Raw genomic sequence first — 20,505 nt, 5'->3', positions numbered from 1 at the left:
TCTTTTTCACTTAAAGATTTTAAACCTGGGATAGTAACTACTACCACAGTAGTTTCACAGGAATCAGATGTTGAAGAGGATGATGAGGTAGAGGCATGTCATGATATAGAATCTGCTTCTGATGTCTGTTCCACAAAGGACCTACCAAATATTATCAAACACAATTTTGCAGCAGCGTTGTTAAAGCTTGAACATTTGTCCCATGTACCAAGTTCACAAATTGATGAATTTCTACAAGAGCTTTACAACCTAAATAGCACATTATCAATTCCTCTTAATACAGATGTTCTTTGTGATGCTTTTCAGAAGCATAATCTTCAAGTTGAGAAATCTGTACTGAAAGAAATAGCTACTACACTGTGCACAGTTAACCCTATACACAAAGCTATACAAAAAGGTGGCTCCCTTAGTTCTGCTTATCAGCGTAGGCAGTATTATAAGGCTAACTTTAATGTAGTTGATCCAGTTGAATGTATCTTGGATGCTAAAAACAAGAAGACTTTTCAGTACATTCCTATTCTTGATTCTCTAAAAGTGATTTTGAATAGGAAAGATATTTTAGACAACATATCACAGGATCTGAAAACACAAGAAACTGAGGCGGAAGGTCTGTATCGGTCTTTTAGAGATGGTCTTCATTTTAAGCAAAATAGCTTCTTCTCAGGACAGGACTTAAGACTGTTTGTGGGTTTATATATTGATGATTTTGAGCTCTGCAACCCCCTGGGGACATCCCGCAAAAAACACAAGCTTTGTGCAGTCTATTGGGTGCTGAGTAACCTACCTCCTGGGTCCAATTCATCATTGTCCTCCATATACTTGGCCCTACTATGTAAAACTGATGATGTCAAAACATATGGCTATAACACAGTGTTAGAACCACTCCTAAAAGACCTCAAATCCTTGGAAGAAAATGGAATTTTTATACCACAGCTAGGAAAATCACTGAAGGGTACAGTTATCACTGTTGCTGCTGACAATTTAGGAGCTCATGCTTTAGCAGGCTTTAATGAAAGTTTTTCAGGGCATTATAGTTGTCGATTTTGTACTGCAAGCAAACTAGACATTCAGTCAAAAGAGGTAAGAACAGGTGCTTTCAGCCTCAGAACAAAAGATCTCCACATTGCTCACGTGAGGTCAGCTGAAGATAATAGTACTAGTTGTTTTGGAGTGAAAAAAGCTTGCCCTCTTACTAAAGCTCTTTCACATTTTGATGTTCTAACTGGATACCCTCCAGACATTGCTCATGATATTTTTGAGGGTATTGTACCTGTTGAGCTTGCAAAGTGTCTCACATTGATAATATCAAAAAAGTACATTACTTTGAATGAAATCAACAAATCAATTTTAGATTTCCCATACAAGTGGACTGATAAGACTAATAAGCCACATGTTTTGCCTCAACATCTCTCAAGCAGAAATACAATAGGAGGTAATGCTCATGAGAACTGGAGCTTGTTACGTTTGCTTCCATTTATAATTGGGCATGTGTGCGTATTGCATAGAACAGTACGGGTTTTTACATTTTACCGGTAGTTTAAGTCTTGTTGATATTTAATCACCAAAGAGATGTTATTTCATTGTCATTTCAAGATGTCATAAAAAACAATTCAGTGCTGGACTGACCCTTTTTAGGTCTGCACATTAAATGTTTCGGAGATAACTAATTTCTCTTTGAATTGTGCAAAATTCAGTTTTCACAGTAATACGAGATGTTATATTGCTTACAATCTTATCTATCTATGATATGAATCTGATGGTCTTCATAAATGAGATTATATGTCTAGCTAGAAAATAAAGACCATCACTGCATACATCATTCAGTACTTTTTGTACGTTTTTACATGCATAATTTTGAATTGAAGTGAATGAATGAATGTTCAATAAATGAAATAAATGGTTTAAATGAATGCTTTTTTATTGTTTAGTACAAAAACACATTTAAGTAACAACATAAACCATTAAAAATGTAACAAAAAAATTATGTAAAGATAACTTGATTAGATTTTGTAGAATTAACATGATCCAGGCATGTATCTAAAATAAAAGAATAATATTCAGCTAACATGACTGAATTATGTAAGGTTAACTTAAACAGAGCATGTACACATTACTTAAATAAAATACATGTGATTAACACAAAACTATTGTACAGAAACGATGTGAATGTGTAGGATACTGTGAACCCAAACAAATTATGTGGAACCAGTGTCCATAATTCAATTGAGTAAATCCAATGAAATTTTTTTTTCAGTGCAGTTAAATTGTTTTTCTCCAGAGTGAATATGCAGATGATACTTGAGTAAGGATGAAGATGTGAAACACTTTCCACACTGAGTGCATGGATACGGTTTTTCTCCAGTGTGAATTCTTATGTGTTTGTTAAGGTCTCCTTTTTCTCTGAAACTCTTTCCACAGAGAGAACACAAGTGAGGCTTAGCACCTGTATGAAAAGTTAGGTGTTTTTTGAGATATGATGGTAAAGTAAAACCTTTTCCACATTGAGTGCAGTGGTATGGCTTCTCTGCAGTATGAAGTTGCTCATGTACTTTCAGGTTTCCAGACTGAGTGAAACTCTTGTCACAGTATGAGCACTTGTAAGGTTTTTCTCCAGTATGAATTCTTTGGTGCAGTTTCAGTTCACCAGTTGTAGTAAAGCTCTTCCCACAGTCACAACACACATGATCTCTCACTTCATCGTGTGTTTTCTGGTGTCGTTTAAAACTGTTAAGTCTTGAAAAACTCTTTCCACAGAGAGAACACACATAAGGCTTCTCATCTGAATGAACTTTCATGTGTTTTTTTAAATGTGATGATGAAATAAACCCTTTACCACACTGATCACAGTTAAATGGTTTTTCTCCAGAGTGAATATGCAGATGAATTTTGAGTTTGGATGAAGATATGAAACTCTTTCCACACTGAGTGCATGGATACGGTTTCTCTCCAGTGTGAATTCTCATGTGTGTGTTAAGGTCTCCTTTTTGTCTGAAACTCTTTCCACACTGAGAGCAGGAGTGCAGCTTTTTAGCATTTGTTCCTTGAGTTTTGAAGTCACAGTGTTTCTTTACTTCATTCAGTTCTTCTCTTAGCTCTGTTATTCCCATCTGATCTAAAAATGAACATAATAAGTAGTTCAGTCATAATCAGTTTGAGGATAATTTCAAGGAAAATTCAAGTGAACACAAGCAGACAACAAGAGAATAGGTTTCTGTCTGTGTGAGAATAAAGTAGCAGATCTTTGATGTGGAAGGTTTGTTATATCATTCTCATTAATTTGAATAATTAACATTTATTTGACACATTGCTATATACAACATTACGATAATTTAGATGAATTTCTACATCATTTACCATCAATAAACTACTTATTATTTCACAGCCACCAAAGCAGTCAACAATAAAGAATCAAGAATGGACACCAACCTATTTGTTCCTCAGTATCTTCATGTTTTATTCTGGATGGTTCTGGATCAGTCATGTCTTCAATCTCCTCTTTAATAAACTCCATCTTTAACAGTCACACAGATTTCAGCTGCTACTCCTGGAGTTTGTGCTTCTCTTGTAGGATGATGGGAATATTCCCAGTATTTATTGGTGAATTGTTGTGGGAGGGGCTTCACTGCAGATGTGAACTGTGATCACTGTGTGATACTGACGCCCACAGGACCAGATCTGGAATCTGAAAGTTACTGAATGTATACTAATTTAATTACTACATAGTTAAGTATATTTCCTGTTAAAAAATAATGTTTTGACAAGGTTGTATATTATCATAATATAAAACAAATCTATATGGTCATCCGTGTCAAAACAACCAAATTTAAGAAACTTCTGAAATTTTCTTAAGTTAATTTTTGTAAAATTTGTAAAAGAAAAGAACAACTGAATTTACACTGAATTACTTTCACTGCAGTTATTTTCAACATTTGTTTTAACAACTGTTAAAACAACAGTTTTACTACAAACTAACTACAAAATTAACAAAACACTTACTTGGATGAGCTTAAAACAACAGTTTCTCAACCCGGACTCTACGCATAAGGTTAGAACAAGAGGAGGCCATGCTTCTCTCCAACCAAAAATGCTCCAACTCTACTTCTCCCTGCCTTTTATCCAGAGGAGTAGTAGTCTGGAGAGCCCCCTGGAGCATGGTAGTGGTACTACAACTTGAAACCATAGTAACTGCTCTAAGGGCCGTTACACAGCAATGGGAAGAGTGCGGACAGGGAACAGGTCTACCTGTGCGGGGTACCATCTCAGCTGGAAAGCTTATGGAGTTTCCACTCTCCCGGGTGCCACAGGCTGTCGTGAGAGCTCGTTGGCTTAAAGGGATTTGCAGGGACCAGCTTGATGGTTGATGTATGCAACGGTCGCACTGTTGTCTGTACTTATTGTCTGTATTATTCTCATAAAAATGCAAATTATTTCAGAAAATTGTGATATTGAAACAGAAAATGTTGTTTAGGTGTAAACTGTAAAATGCAGATAAAATACGATTTAAACAACTTTACCACCAGTTTCGACAAAACAAACGCTTTTAGAAAATGATGAACCTCATATTTGAGCCTTATAAATGATTATGTATGTAATGGTATATGAACAAAAACAGCAGCCATGCTGAATGAAAATGCAAATTCACTCTCTGACAGAAGGTGGCGCTTGTGGAAAGGCAGAAATACAGCGGTTACTCCTGAACACAACCCAGATAGCAAATAGTCATTGAAACAATGTTGAATCAACATTCCGTTGTCAACATTAAGTCATTGAATCAACATCGAACTCTGATGTTGATTCTACATCATTTTGCACCCTGTTTTAATATTGAAACAACATTGAAATCCTGTCCATAGATCAACGGAATTTCAATGGTATTTCAATTATCAGGAATATTGAAACAATGTTGAAATTTCAACTGAACTAAGGATCAACGTGATTTCAATGGAATTTCAATCGTTTTTAAATGTTAATTTTAAATGTAATTCCATAAACTATAAATTTAGTTCATTTCATAGTTCAACTATAAATCAATGACTTTTCAACACAATTACGCGATCGCCCGGTAAACCAAATATCAATGCTTAATCAATCATAAAGATAACTATAGATCAATGTTGTTCCAATATTGTTGCCATCAACATTAATAACATCAGGTTTTCATCGATATGGTAATGGTGATTCAACATTTATTTTGCATTGAAATTTCAACATCAACCATAATGATGATTCAGATGGAAAAACAATGTTTATTCAATGTTGGCTTGCTGTCTGGGAAGCAGCGCTGCGCTTAGAAACAGTACTTTATTAGACATACTGAGGAAAAATAAAAGAAGATGCCATTGAAACTTTTATGAAGACAGTCATTTCCCTTCAGATATACATTTAAATAAAAACTCCTCAGATCTGAACTAATCACGTGAATGGTCGATTTCAGTGTCAGAAAGTGAGTTTGCAGGTTTGGTTTCTGTTGCCTTTAATAGTATTTTTAGTCATGTACTGTAACCTGAGGAGTAAAACATAAAACACACATTGATAGGGGATTAACACACAAAGTGATGAATTTTGTTTGTTCGACTCTTAATTTACTAATTTTCAGTTACATGTTTTATGTGTTATGTTGTTATGCTCAATTCTCACCAAGGCAAGTTTATTTATATAGCACATTTCATACACAATGGTAATTCAAAAGTACTTTACATAGAGAAAATTAAAATAATCAAAATAAATAAGAATAATTAAAACAGTTTAGAATAAAAAATAAAGTACAAACGGACGAACATTGGCACAGTGCTCATTCAGTAAATGCACAGCTAAACAGATGTGTTTTGAGTCTGGATTTGAATGTGACTACTGTAGGAGCACATCTGATCTCCTCTGGAAGCTGGTTCCAGCTGCGGCTGGCATAATAGCTAAAAGCAGACTCACCATGCTTAGAGTGAACCCTTGGTATTTCTAGCTGATGTGATCCTAATGATCTGAATGATCTGTTAGGTTTATATTCAGTGAGCATCTGCAATATATTGAGGTCCTAGCCCATTGAATGATTTATATACCAGTAATAATACTTTAAAATCAATCCTAAATGTAACTGGGATAGTGTTAGAATGTTAGGCCTGAAAAAGGAAGTAAAGTTTAGATTAGGGATGTCAATTTTCACAAATTCCCATTATCGATCGTCGTTTAAATTAACGATCGATTAATCGTTAGCGTTAATACTGCAATATGCGTCTGCTGCAGTGGCATATGACCAACAGCACGACAGGGTATGCAAATGCTGCTCAAAACGCTATGTTCCTCACCAAATGAATGAGAAGGGTTTTAATCTAAATAAAGGGCTAGTAGGATTGTAAAATGTCTCAATGTGATTGATCATTTAATTAAATTACTTAGAAAATATAACAACTTAAACGTGTCACCAACTCCGTCTCAGATGCGTGCTGGTCAGAATGTGTACGCTCTTCCTGGAACAACGCGCTAAAAACGCGATAGTTCAAATATTATTAAACTGTTGTAAAATAGTGTTCTCATGTTATGTGACAGTCCCAATCATAGTTATTATAAGCCGTGCATTGCTACTTGAGGTGCGCGCTGAAGGAACACTGGAGCACTTTGCTAGCGCGTTATTTAACTCAAAGAAATGCATCCTATATGAGATTAATCAGATACAAAATAAACATAATACTGCAAATTATATCTGCACAAAATGATGCGAATGCACAAGTGAACTTGAACTTGAAGATACAAGCCATACAGAATGACTCATGTTGTGGACGCGCTCTTCCTGGAGCAACAAGATGAAACAGGGCAACTAAACCCAAATAATTCACAATGTATTGTTCTCTTCATAATGTTATGTAATATGATATGACAGTCTCAATCATAGTCCTTATTAGTCATGCATTGCCGTTTTAGCTGCGCGCTGAATATGATCACCAGCAGCACCATGTTGATGTACTTGACACATCTGGCCTCTGCCTCACAAATGGCATGGAACTAAGAACAAGAACCTGGATAAACATTCAATACTAGACAAAGACGGTCTTGGGGGAAGGGATGGAGGGGCAGGCCCGTGCCGGGGATCGGGACCAGGACATGGCAATGGCTGGCCTGGGCCATGGAGCGTAGATGGCACCGGCAGTTCAGGAGACCAGGGCGGATCTGACAGTTCAGGAGGCCAGGGCGGATCAGACAGTTCAGAAGGCCTGTGTAGCGAATTAACTCTACTGAAATATTAATAATCAACAATAACTGGTTATAATATAATTATATAATATAATCTAATTAACTTAATGTAGTAAAATTAATATTACAAATCAACCCACCTGTTAGTCCCGTGGACACTCAGCGTTAATTGTTTATAAATTCTAAGAAATATTAATTTCCGAGGAAGGGAAATGTCTTTCTTACTGTACAGTAATAAGAGCCTGTAGTCAAAATCTAAATCGTAAAGTAAACTTAGTTGCAAGCAGAGAATAATAACCAAATACGTATTGTGCACAAGTTTTATTAACTAAAATCACAAACATAACTAATCTAAACATATGCATACATGGGTAAAAGGGTGAGTGAAAGAATGGAATCAAAGTCAAAGTCAAAGTGTTTTATTTGTCATTTCAACCATACGGTACAGTACACAGTGGAACGAGACAACGTTCCTCCGGAGCCATGGTGCTACATAAGAACATATAGGACTAGATAAAAAATAAATATTATATAAAATATGTAAAATAAAAATTCCTATATAAAGTGCACGTGCAGAGACGTGTGCAGAGTATGGGACAGTACAACACATTTTTAAACAGTGGACACAACAGAAGTGACACTGAGACAGTGCAGTGCCGCCCAATACAGAGTAGTGCAAACAAATATTACAAATGTAAACAAGATACTATGGGATAGTGTTCTATACACATAGCAGTTACTGAGGTAACAGACAGTTAAAAAGTGACAGTTTGCAACTCGGAACACGTGTGTGTGTCATACCAGTTTTTGAGTATTTAGGAGTCTAATGGCTTGGGGAAAGAAGCTGTTACACAGTCTGGTTGTGTGGGCCCGAATGCTTCGGTACCTCTTGCCAGACGGCAGGAGGATAAAAAGTTTAGGTGAGGGGTGGGTGGGGTCATCCACAATGCTGATTGCTTTGCGAATACAATGTTTTACATAAATGTCTTTGATAGAGGGAAGAGAGACCCCAATGATCTTCTCAGCTGTTCTCACTATCCTATGTAGGGCTTTGTGGTCCGAACCGGTGCAAGACCCAAACCAGGCAGTGATACAGCTGCTCAGGATGCTCTCAATAGTCCCTCTATAGAACAAAGTGAGTATGGGGGATGGAAGATGTGCTTTCCTCATCCTTCGAAGGAAGTATAGGCGCTGCTGGGCTTTTTTGGTAATGGACTTGGTGTTAAGGGACCAGGTGAGGTTCTCCGCCAGGTGAACACCAAGGAATTTGGTGCTCTTAACGATCTCCACAGATGAGCCGTCGATGTTCAGCGGAGTGTGTTCGCCTAGTGCTCTCCTAAAGTCAACAACCATCTCTTTTGTTTTGTCAACATTCAGAGACAGGTTGTTGACTCTGCACCAGTCCGTTAGCCGCTGCACCTCCTCTCTGTATGCTGACTCGTCGTTCTTGCTGATGAGACCCACCATGGTCGTGTCATCGGCGAACTTGATGATGTGGTTCAAACTGTGCATAGCTGCACAGTCGTGAGTCAGCAGAGTGAACAGCAGTGGACTGAGCACACAGCCCTTGGGGGGCCCCAGTGCTCAGTGTGGTGGTGGTGGAAATGCTGTTCCCCATCCGGACTGACTGAGGTCTCCCAGTCAGAAAGTCCAGGATCCAGTTACAGAGGGAGGTGTCCAGGCCCAGCAGGTCCAGCTTTTCAATCAGGTGCTGGGGAATGATTGTGTTGAATGCTGAGCTGAAATCTATGAATAGAGTCCTTTTTGTCCAGGTGGGTGAGGGCCAGATGGAGGGTGGTGGCAATGGCGTCGTCCGTTGAGCGGTTTGGACGATACGCGAACTGCAGTGGGTCTAGTGAGGGAGGTAACTGGGTCTTGATGTGCTTCATGACGAGCCTCTCGTAGCACTTCATAATAATGGGTGTAAGTGCGACGGGACGGGACGGTAGTCATTGAGGCAGGACACTGAGGACTTCTTTGGCACGGGGACGATGGTAGTGGCCTTGAAGCACGCTGGAACAACGGCGCTGCTCAGAGAGATGTTGAAGATGTCTGTAAGAACATCTGCCAGCGGGTCTGCACATCCTCTGAGCACACTGCCAGGTATGTTATCTGGTCCAGCGGCCTTCCGTGGGATTACTCTGCGTAGAGTTTTCCTCACATCAGCTATGCTGAGACACAGCACCTGGTCGTTGGGAGGAGGAGTGGACTTCTTTGCCATCACGTCGTTCTGTGCTTCAAACCGAGCGTAGAAGTCGTTCAGCGCATCTGGAAGAGAGGCATCATTGTCACAGGCAATGGGTGTTGTCCTGTAATTTGTGATGGCCTGGATGCCCTGCCACATGCGCCGCGTGTCACCGCTATCTTTGAAGTGGCTGTGGATTCTCTGGGCGTGTGCACGCTTAGCCTCTCTGATGGCCCGGGACAGTTTGGCCCTCGCTGTTCTTAGGGCAGCTTTGTCACCTGCTCTGAAGGCAGAGTCTCGGGTCTTCAGCAGCGTGCGCACCTCCACAGTCATCCATGGCTTCTGGTTGGCTCGTATGGTGATGGTCCTGAAGAAAGTGAAATCATCAATGCATTTGCTGATATAGCTGGTCACCGATGTGGTGTATTCCTCCAGGTTGATGTTTGCCATATGTTGCAGCCTCCCTAAACATGTGCCAGTCAGTACACTCAAAACAGTCCTGAAGAACAGAGATGGCTCCTGTTGGCCAGGTTTTCACCTGTTTCTGAAGCGGTTTTGTGCGTCTGACGAGCGGTCTGTATGCTGGAATTAACATAACAGAGATGTGGTCTGAGTAGCCGGGGGGTTCCGCCTGATACGCGCCTGCGATGTTTGTGTAAACAAGATCAAGCGCGTTCGCCCCTCTCGTTGCAAAGTCCACATACTGATGGAGTCTAGGGAGCACTGTTTTGAGATTTGCATGATTGAAATCTCCAGCGATAATAAACAGTCCGTCAGGATAAGCGTTCTGCAGCTCGCTCATAGACCCATACAGTTCACAGAGCGCGTCCTTAACGTTAGCGCTGGGGGGAATGTAAACTCCGGTTATGATAACAGTGGTGAATTCCCGTGGTAAGTAAAAAGGTCTGCATCTAACTGTCACAAGCTCCAACAGCGATGAACAGTAACTAGAGACTAGTACAGAGTTTTTGCACCATTCAGTGTTGATGTAAACACACAAGCCACCACCACGAGTCTTACCGCAGAGAGCTGTATTCCTGTCGGCACGAAACGAGGTGAGCCCGTCTAGTTGAATGGCGGCGTCCGGAATTCTGTCACTGAGCCACGTCTCCGTGAAAACAAAGACGCAGCAGTCTCTAAACTCACGCTGTGTAGTCTGCTGAAGTCGGATATAGTCCACTTTATTGTCCAGGGAGCAAACATTTGAGAGAAAGATAGACGGGAGAGCCGGCCGGCTAGGGTTTGTTTTTAGGCTTCCTCGCACACCGCTTGCGGCGTCCTCCACCCCGGCCACCGGCCTCAGGCGACGCCGGGGTCTCGAGTCCTGGTCTCCGTAGCAAGCCGTTTTCAGAGCACCTCATTAAATTGATACTTGCATGGCATTTGCGGTGAAAACAATTCTTGAAGTTCTTGGAAAAGGATGTTAATGGCTCTGAGCGTGTCAAACATTGAAGTTGCAATCGTTTTCTTCTCCGTTGGATGAAGATATGATGAACTTGCCTGGTTAGTTCGACTCTGTTCTGGTTGAAAGTTCTCTCTCTCCATGAGCACATGTGGCCTGCTGGACCTGGGCCGGAGAGGACACGCAGAGCAAATGGTAGGAGTTGCGATGGACTTCTTCCTCCGTGATTAGACATCTGCCTTCCCGTTTGTGTCCATTAATGCTCAGCTAGATATATATATAAAAAAACACACTGCATTCTAAGAGAAGGTGATGTACATTAAAGTGTGAGTCATTAAATGAGAATTAACTAGGTAGGAGAAATAATACCGCTGGGGTTACATTGACCGTTGGTTGTATAATAAAATACATATATAGTATCAAATACATAATATACATAAAATACAAGACAGTAAATCATTCAAAAAAATGTTCATTTATAGATCCGTTCATCGATGAATGCAGGAAAGTCGGTTTTAATGTCTGTAAGTTCTAATGGCAGGGGCCCTGACCACATTCTTAACAGCAATAAAACCAACTTATCTGATCATACTCATGGTTACCAAGACAATCTTCCCCTCAATGGGGGATGGGCCCACAGATCCCAGAGTGAGTTTTGAGGATGATTTGGTACATATACCAAATAATTGTGTCTGATTTGTCTCAGTCGTTACACCAGGGTGGATCAGACGGTTCAGGAGGCCAGGGTGGATCAGACAGTTCAGGGGGCCAGGGTGGATCAGACAGTTCAGGGGGCCAGGGCGGACCTGACAGTTCAAGTGGCCAGGACGGCACGGCCTCGGAGGCCTTAATTAGGTACCTACTGACCCTAAGGTCATAGAGGTTGGTCTGATCAACAATGTTCTGAATCAGTACATCAGAAGAGTCAAGAGCAGCAGCATCACCGATAGGCCCAGGATTCTAAGTGAAGGGAATGTTTTTTGGCTGCCAGTTAATTTCATACCACTCAGGATCATCAGGTTCAGCTGGATCAGGATGGTTCACAGTGGCCCTTGTTTGGTAAGCAGCAGCACCATGTTGATGTACTTAACGCATCTGGCGTTTGCCTCACAAAAGGCATGGAACTAAGAACAAGAACCTGGATAGACATTCAATACTAGACAAAGACGGTCTTGGGGGAAGGGATGGAGGGCCAGGCCCGTGCCGGGGATTGGGACCAGGATATGGCAATGGCGGGCCTGGGCCACAGAGCGTGGGTGGCACTGGCAGTGCAGGAAGCCAGGGTGGATTAGACAGTTCAGGAAGCCAGGGTGGATCAGATCGTTCAGAGGGCCAGGGTGGATCAGACCATTCAGAGGGCTAGGGCGTACCTGACAGTTCAGAGGGCTAGGGCGGACATGACAGTTCAGAGGGCTAGGGCGGACCTGACAGTTCAGAGGGCCAGGGCGGCATGGCCTCTGAGGCCTTAATTAGGTACCTACTGACCCTCCCCAAAATTTTCTTGGGACGAGACTCTGTAATGGCAGCTGCCTCTGGCTGTGCAGGCATGGCGTGAACGGTCTCAGGCTCGGCAGGACTGACGTGAAGAAGCTCAGGCTCGGCAGGACTGATGTGAAGAAGCTCAGGCTCGGTACTTCAGAATTTTACATAGACACAATTAGAAAGAACAGAGCATTTAGTACATTGTGTTTCAGAGTGTTAGAATGTTAGGCCTGAAAAAGGAAGTAACGTTTAGATGTTAGAATCATGGTTAGTTTAAAATATAGTTTACAATCTTATCTATTAAAATCCACGACATCTGCATACAGGTTGGTCTGATCAACAATGTTCTGAATCAGTACATCAGAAATGAACAACTCAGTAAAGTCTACAGGTTGTTCTGACTCAAGAGCAGCAGCATCACCGATAGGCCCAGGATTCTAAGTGAAGGGAATGTTTTTTGGCTGCCTTTTTTTATAAGTGGGGATTTAAGTTGTCTGTGAAGAAGTCACAAATTATTATATTTTCCAACAAGAAAGTAGATAATGAGTGGAAGTTAAGGATATACAACAAGGAAATGGCAAGAGGGGCATCAGTTAGATTCTTGGGAATGTGGCTGGATAATAGACTTACATGGAAAGAGCATAGGCCTATTGATAAAATAGTGAATAAGTGTAAAAGAGTTTTAAATGTAATGAAATGTATGGCAGGACAAGAGTGGGGAGCAGATAGTGGGGCGCTTCTAACAGTATATGTAGCAATGATAAGATCTGTGCTAGATTATGGAAGTATGGCATATGGGTTGGCGGCTAAATCACAGCAAATGAGTATTTAAGAATGAGTATTTAAGAATTAGGTATGGAGATAATATACGGATATACACAGATGCTTCCAAAAAAGGAGGGAGAATAGGAGTGGCAGTCAATGTGCCAAAGTTACTGGTGAAGAAAAAAGCTAGAATTAGTGATCAGTTGTCAGTATATACAGGTGAGCTGATGGCTATTCTGCTAGCAGTACAACTAGTTAAGGAAAATAAAATAAAAAATGCGGTCATATGTTCAGATTCATATTCAGCAATAATTAGTATCGATAATCAAAAATCAGAATCAAGACCAGATTTAATCATGGAAATCCTTCAAAATCTCTTTGAGTTGAAGCAAAGTAAAATAGAAGTACAGTTTATGTGGGTCCCAGCTCATGTGGGAATTAAAGGGAATGAAGAAGCAGATAAATTAGCTAAACAAGCAGTAGATGACGAAATGGTAGAAATTGAGATACCACATAGTATAAAAGAAATAAAATCATTAATAAAAGAAAAAGTGATTAAAAAGTGGCAACAATATTGGGATAATGAGAGTAAAGGGAGACATTTATATATGATATACAAAATAAAGTGGGAAAAGGTAGAAAAAGAGGGAGAAATAGAAGGGAGGAAAGTATAATTACAAAACTTAAGGCCTGTTCACACCGTGACGAATTTCGCGTGCGATATTCGCCGACGTTTAACGCCTCGTGACTAAACAAAGGGCGCCAATGTGAGTGTGCACACCGACGCGAAAAACGCCACGCGTAGAAGCGTCATTTTTTTTAAAAATGCCTCGGGTTGTTTTTTTTTAGTTTGACGCGCCGCGTCAAAAACCATCCGACCAATGAGATTGGCGCTTTTGCTAACGTGTCTGGAGCTTCTGGAAGTTACAGTAAAACACAACTTGGGGGCGCTCAAACACAAAACGGTCTTGCCGAGCACACATACGTAACGGCGAAGAAGATATACGCCAAGTAGCGTCTACACTGCCGGGAAGAAATAAGACGAGGAAGATGCAAGGCAAGATGAATGTAGAGCTGCTGGTCTCGTTGGTGTCGGAACATAAAGAACTATAATATAGTTCTTTATATTATGTTATAATAGTATAATAGAAATAGTTCTCTATATCATATTATGACAAACGCGACAGCGACTACAACAATCTTGATAAAAGAGAACTGTTATGGAGTGGTATTGCAGAGCAAATGGGCGCCATCTAATGTCAGGGAATGAATTTCCATGTTCACTCGGCTCATCGTCAGCGAAAATCGCTTGGGTGTGAACACAAAAAACGCGTTGAAAAACGTTGGCGAATAACGTGCGCCGATATTCGTCCTGGTGTGTACGGCCCTTAAGAATGGGACATACAGGTTTGAACAAAACATTATATTTAATATCTAAGCATCCAACGGGACTGTGTGAGAAATGTGGACAGAGTGAAACTGTGGAACATGTGATTCTTAATTGTAAGGGTTATGATGAGGAAAGAGAAGTGCTAAGAGAAGAATAGCACTTAGGCTTTTGCAACAGGACGCGGCATGCGCGGCGCTGCGCTATGAAACCCATTCATTTCAATGGCTTGCACCACGCGAGGACGTTTTGTTGCTTCGTCGACCAAAGCGCAAGCGGATCTAGCTAGACCGGAAACAAAACAACAGGCACGTCGCACACACTTGTTTGGGCTTGCGAGCTGGCCAAATAGTAGGTTAACGTTACGTTTTGAGTGGATGACGAGCGCGAGACGCCGAAATGGATGCCAATAAGATTCTGAATGGAAAGTTTACTTTTAAAAAGTTGCCAAATGGTTCCATTGACGAGACCAAAGGGATCTGTGTGTTTTGTCGTTGTGAACTGAGCTATGATATCGTCATCGCAGCACGTCCAGTCTGAAACACCACTTGATGATGGCCAAGCACACACACACACACACACAGCTGATGCGAATTCTCCGCTCCTCGTCAATATCAGGACCTCGTCAGTATTTCTTTCACCCTTTTATTGATGGACATTGTGTAAGAGATTTGCTCAAAGTGAGAATGTTAGTGTGAAATTGAACACAGTATATGCCAATGTTGTTTTCAATAAAAAAACATTTGCACAAAGCAAGCCGATCCACTTTTCCATGTTGATAAGAGCATTAAAATGAGAAAAATAATGAGACAAAAAGAAATCAAGAGACATTTAGTATAGATAAAAATGTGCGATTAATCGCGAGTTAACTATGACATTAATGCGATTAATCGTGATTAAATATTTTAATCGTTTGACAGCACTAATATTTACACTTTTTTTTTGTGTGTGATCAATTATTTATTTATTTTCTTACAATCATTGTTTACACATTGGAGAGGAAAAAATAGGCCGATTACATCATAATTGAATATACATAGGCACATTAAAATGTTACTTATTCTGATGCCAGTTTCTCTTCTCCTCCCCATACCCAGCCCAAAACCACCCTCCAACCCCTAACAAGATTCGCTCAAGGTATTGAACTGTGGTGGCAATTTTAATGATATTCATTGATCTTTAGTAAAATATAGATGATTCAAAGAATGTCACATGTGTGTCTCTCACTTGTAGTGAGAGAAGATTCTGTTTATGTACCTGGGGAGGCAGAAGAGGGAGACACTCCAGAGAATAGACGAACAAGGACCTCTGACCTAGATGTCAGAAGGTCATTTGGTGCAGGGGAGCTTAGTGGGCCAACTAGTGACGTCTATGGAAAACTACTGGGAGGAAGGCTCTGGGGGGAAGAAGGCCTTGAAACTAAGATAAAAGCTAGTTCAGTCTGTCTGGGGGGGTGTCACTCTTCTGCACAGGGTAAAAACTGTGTATTAGACTGCTCCTATTCTTGCAAGAATAAATACTTCTATTTTATATAATTTGACTATGAGTGTCTCTTACGCAGTGATGTTTGTTTGAGATGAATTTTTGCCACAACAGGACAAAAAAAATAAAATAAAAACAATTATATTTACACTTTTGAAGCTTCACCTCTTAAATATTTGTAGTCTTCCATTCATATAAAAAAAAAAAAAAATATTGACAATCTCAATATTTTATCTAGCAAAATTTACCTGCATGTATTTGATATAGAATTGACTGTTGATCGCTTGCAACAGTTTTTCATGTGAGTTTGAATGTTTGATAAATGTCTGAAACTCTCTCCACACTGAGTACAGTCGTACGGCTTTTCTCCAGTATGAATTCGCTCGTGTGATTTCAGGTGTGCAGACTGAGTGAAACTCTTGTCACAATATGAGCACTTGTAAGGTTTTTCTCCAGTATGAATTCTTTGGTGCTGTTTCAGATATTCAGCTCTAGTAAAGCTCTTCCCACAGTCACAACACACATGATCTCTCACTTCATCATGTGTTTTCTGGTGCAGTTTTAAACAGTTCAGTCTTGAAAAACTCTTTGCACAGAGAGAACACACATAAGGCTTCTCACCTGAATGAACTTTCAGGTGTCTCTTTAGCTTTGATGATGAAATAAAATATTTACCACACTGATCACAGTTAAATGGTTTTTCTCCAGAATGAATTCGCAGATGTTGTCTCAAACCTGTTGAATCTCTGAAACTTTTCTCACACTCAGTACAGTAGTACGGCTTCTCTCCAGTATGAACTCGCTCGTGTGATTTCAGGTGTCCATAATGAGTGAATCTCTTGTCACAGTAGGAGCACTTGTAAGGTTTTTCTCCAGTATGAATTCTTTGGTGCTGTTTCAGATAGGCAGCTGTAGTAAAGCTCTTCCCACAGTAAAAACAGACATGATCTTTCACTTCATCGTGTGTTTTCTGGTGCAGTTTAAAACTGTTACGTCTTGAAAAACTCTTTCCACAGAGAGAACACACATAAGGCTTCTCATCTGAATGAACTTTCAGGTGTGATTTTAGATGTGATGACGAAATAAACTCTTTACCACACTGATCACAGTTAAATGGTTTTTCTCCAGAGTGAATGCGCAGATGAAGTTTGAGTAAGGATGAAAATATGAAACTCTTCTCACACTGAGTGCATGGATACGGTTTCTCTCCAGTGTGAATTCTCATGTGTGTGTTAAGGCTTCCTTTTTGTCTGAAACTCTTTCCACACTGTGAGCAGGAGTGCAGCTTTCTGACTTTTGTTCCTTGAGTTTTGAAGTCACAGTGTTTCTTTACTTCATTCAGTTCTTCTCTTAGCTCTGTTATTTCCATCTGATCTAAAATGAACATATTAAGTAGTTATAATCAGTTTAAGGAGGATCATTTCTAGGAAAATTCAAGTGAACACAAGCAGACAACAAGAGAATAGGTTTCTGTCTGTGTGAGAATAAAGTAGCAGATCTTTGATGTCGAAGGTTTGTTATATCAATCTCATTAATTTGAATAATAAAAATCTATTTGACACATTGCTATATACAAGGTTAGGATCAATTAGATACATTTCTACATCATTTATCATCAATATACTGCTTATTTCACAGCCACCAAAGCATCAACAATGAAGAATCAAGAATGGACACCAACCTATTTGTTCCTCAGTATCTTCATGTTTTATTCTGGATGGTTCTGGATCACTCATGTCTTCAATCTCCTCTTTAATAAACTCCATCTTTAACAGTCACACAGATTTCAGCTGCTACTCCTGGAGTTTGTCCTTCTCTTGTAGGATGATGGGAATATTCACAGTATTTATTGGTGAATTGTTGTGGGAGGGGCTTCACTGCAGGTGTGAACTGTGATCACTGTGTGATACTGACGCCCACAGGACCAGATCTGGAAAAAACAAAAGATTTTTAAAATAATTTATACAGGATTACTTTAAAAACACATATGATCCATTTCCCCACCCTATTCTATGGCGAGACGAGCTGCTTATATAGACCCCTTTTCAGTTGGTAAACATGGTGACGTTTTTTTCTGTGGGCGGAGCTTAGGTGGAGGCAGAACGATCCCTCTGGCCGCTTCACTAACGTTAGTTTGCAAGTTTTGTTAGCTTGTTTTTTAACAATGACTGGAGAAAATTCGATTTTATCTTAATGTGCAAGGTCACTCAGTGTCCAGGACCGCGATTGTTATTTGCAAAAGTTAATTTTAACAGACGGAACCAGATTGGCCGACCTGTACTGTACACGCTGTCAATGGATGGACGATCTGACAGGATTAACGTTAACGCTTCCTCCGGTTGAGTGGCCTGACTTCTACACCTAACGTTACCTAATAGAGAAACCGAGCGTAAAGAGAAACTGAGGGCATATAAATCTTTAGATGCCTATAACTATGTGCTGAATGGTCATGTACAAGACTTGTGTGTGTACGATCCGCAGTTCTGCCGAGCCAGCGCCGAAAAGACGACAATGTAAAGAGTGACATTACGGTTTAATGTTAATGAGGTGAATATTTTCTAGAAATAAAAAATCCAGATACAGCATATTCATTTTTCATTGATTCTTGCACCCAACAACACAACAAGATGACATTTAATAATAATAATAATAATAATAATTTAAGCTCCTTATTATGTAGCCGAATATGTGCTGGTTTGTATTGGCCGCCTCCAGTTGTCCGTTTGTTTTGCCTCCAGCTAGCGCCGTGACGTAACTGTGACGTCGGCGCAAAAGGGGTCTATAGGCACATGCCCCGCCCCCTTTGGCAGGCTGTGCGCTCGGTTCAGGATGCGTTCCGATTGGTTCGTGCAGATATGCAGCATCACCATTGGTTCATGCAATTCTCAGCACTGCGTTAATTTAATAAAAGGCTGAAATATTAGGAGAAAATTATTAGGCACATTGATTTTCTGATCGTATTTTTTTTTTCAGGAACATTTTACCAAATCCAAATTCTATTACTCTAAATAACTACTATAAATTTTGTATTTTATAATTTATAAGTGATATATAATTGTAGATGAAGGCTGGAAATGAAAATGCCTTATATTCATGTGTAAATAATTATTAGCCATCTGATAATAAAGGCTTTTTAATTTTATGTTTATTACATAAACATATTTGATAATTGTACAGTAAGGGAGGTATAGTCAATTTCACCTGGAGTAAGTCAGACTGATCACTAGGAAAGCACTACGCACTTTGGAACATGATAAAATACTTCAGGTGAATAACTATAAGTTTTACATAAAACAATATTTGTGTACTGTACATACAGACAGTCCCTAAAGCAGCCTAGGTAAATACACAGCAAATATCTGCGTATAGACATGGCACTGTCTATACGCAGAGACAGTGCCACTACACAATGGGTGTAAAAAAGGCGACTATTAGGGTTATATTCAAGGGTTTTAGTTGCTTTACTATATGACAAAATTGACGCATTCGTCGCAGCATCCGTCCAGCGAGCCAATCAGCGCCGCGGAAAAGACGTGCAAGTCAGTGATCCCCGCCCACTGAATTGAGTCTGACTGATCGAGAAAGCGGACGGATGCAAGCTGTACTGTAACGATTTATCTTTACTAAAGTTGTGTGCGTGCCTGTAAAGTAAGTAGCATTGTTTATTGTTATATTTAGAAGACATAATCTATGTGCCTTTTAGTCATTATATGGTTTATTTAATATATATATATATATATATATATAAGGGCTGAACGATTTTGGAAAATAATCTAATTGCGATTTTTTTAACCAATATTGCGATTGCGATTTAAAGCAGCACTCAGTAGGAATTCCGTTTTTTGTCAAACAGCGACCCCTAGAGTCGCTGTGGAGTACTTGTACTGTCGTGAATAGCACTCAAGCCTTGTTTATACTCGACGCGTCCGCAAGAGCGCGAAGTGCGCGCGGCAAAAATGACGTAATTGCGGTGTGGGCGGTCGTGCGCGTTGGGTGCGCAAGACCCCATTTCGCCTGGCGGTGTGCACGGCACTTTTTGTAACATCGCGCGCGGCGCCGCATCCGAAGATGAACGACTTCGAGCCGAATCTGGCCGAACTGGTATGTCTGTACCACCATGTTTATGATCCTTCTATACACAGAGACATTTGCATTGATGGGCGACCATAAAAGCCTCTCATTTTGTGAATAGGAACACATTAAGCACCCAGTTTGCACTTGTATAAAGTAACTTAACTGCTTACATTTACAAAATAAGCCTACAATAGCAGAAGTAAGCCCTGCTGATGAAATTAAGGTTTAAACACTCTTCAATAAGGCTTCAGTTGTTTACTAGTTTACATGCAGTGAAAGTACAATAAACCTACTGCATTTATTACTCTTTTTATATGAATCAGAAATTAATAAACTACTAATAAATGGCAAACTACTTCTTCACTGCTGATTCCTGGTGGTTTAGAGGAGAATTACTCCGAGTCGCCCCCTGTCGTTTCACAGAATAGCACAACGGCGAGCGCGTCAAGTATAAACGCCTCGTCCATATGGAGAGGTGCGCGCGCAGTCAGCGGAGACTCGCGCTCGTGCGGACGCGTCGAGTATAAACAAGGCTTCACGCAGAGA

General features: G+C 40.2%; 4 protein-coding genes across 6 annotated transcripts in view; 1 reads left to right on the top strand and 3 right to left on the bottom strand.

Annotated features, from left to right (window-relative positions):
* LOC130101165 (zinc finger protein 420-like) overlaps positions 1-3,688 on the bottom strand; it is a 70,941-nt gene extending 67,253 nt beyond the window's left edge. Inside the window, exon 1 of the mRNA XM_056266752.1 lies at positions 3,427-3,688. Within this exon, the coding sequence (XP_056122727.1) occupies positions 3,427-3,511 (85 nt within the window). The 5' untranslated portion in view covers positions 3,512-3,688. The remainder of the gene's footprint in view (positions 1-3,426) is intronic.
* Positions 1-20,505, top strand: part of LOC130101150 (gastrula zinc finger protein XlCGF7.1-like) — a 260,846-nt gene that overhangs the window by 118,072 nt on the left and 122,269 nt on the right. The window lies entirely within an intron of this gene.
* The window catches only part of LOC130101127 (zinc finger protein 501-like), a 47,833-nt gene continuing 43,436 nt past the window's right edge, over positions 16,109-20,505 (bottom strand). For 2 of the 3 annotated variants that reach the window (XM_056266710.1, XM_056266711.1), the window contains exons 2-3: positions 17,567-17,815; positions 16,109-17,259 (exon numbers count right to left, since the gene is read on the bottom strand). In XM_056266710.1, the coding sequence (XP_056122685.1) occupies positions 16,130-17,259; positions 17,567-17,651 (1,215 nt within the window). In that variant the 5' untranslated portion in view covers positions 17,652-17,815 and the 3' untranslated portion in view covers positions 16,109-16,129. The remainder of the gene's footprint in view (positions 17,260-17,566; positions 17,816-20,505) is intronic. The other variant, XM_056266712.1, reaches the window with a different exon arrangement.
* LOC130101164 (gastrula zinc finger protein XlCGF7.1-like) overlaps positions 17,760-20,505 on the bottom strand; it is a 30,268-nt gene continuing 27,522 nt past the window's right edge. The window contains exon 4 of the mRNA XM_056266751.1: positions 17,760-17,815. Within this exon, the coding sequence (XP_056122726.1) occupies positions 17,760-17,815 (56 nt within the window). The remainder of the gene's footprint in view (positions 17,816-20,505) is intronic.

The sequence above is a fragment of the Rhinichthys klamathensis genome, unplaced genomic scaffold, assembly GCF_029890125.1.
Source record: "Rhinichthys klamathensis goyatoka isolate OS25496 unplaced genomic scaffold, OSU_Roscu_1.1 h1tg000253l_1, whole genome shotgun sequence".
Taxonomy (NCBI): domain Eukaryota; kingdom Metazoa; phylum Chordata; class Actinopteri; order Cypriniformes; family Leuciscidae; genus Rhinichthys; species Rhinichthys klamathensis.
This window is presented reverse-complemented; position numbering and strand designations above follow the sequence as displayed.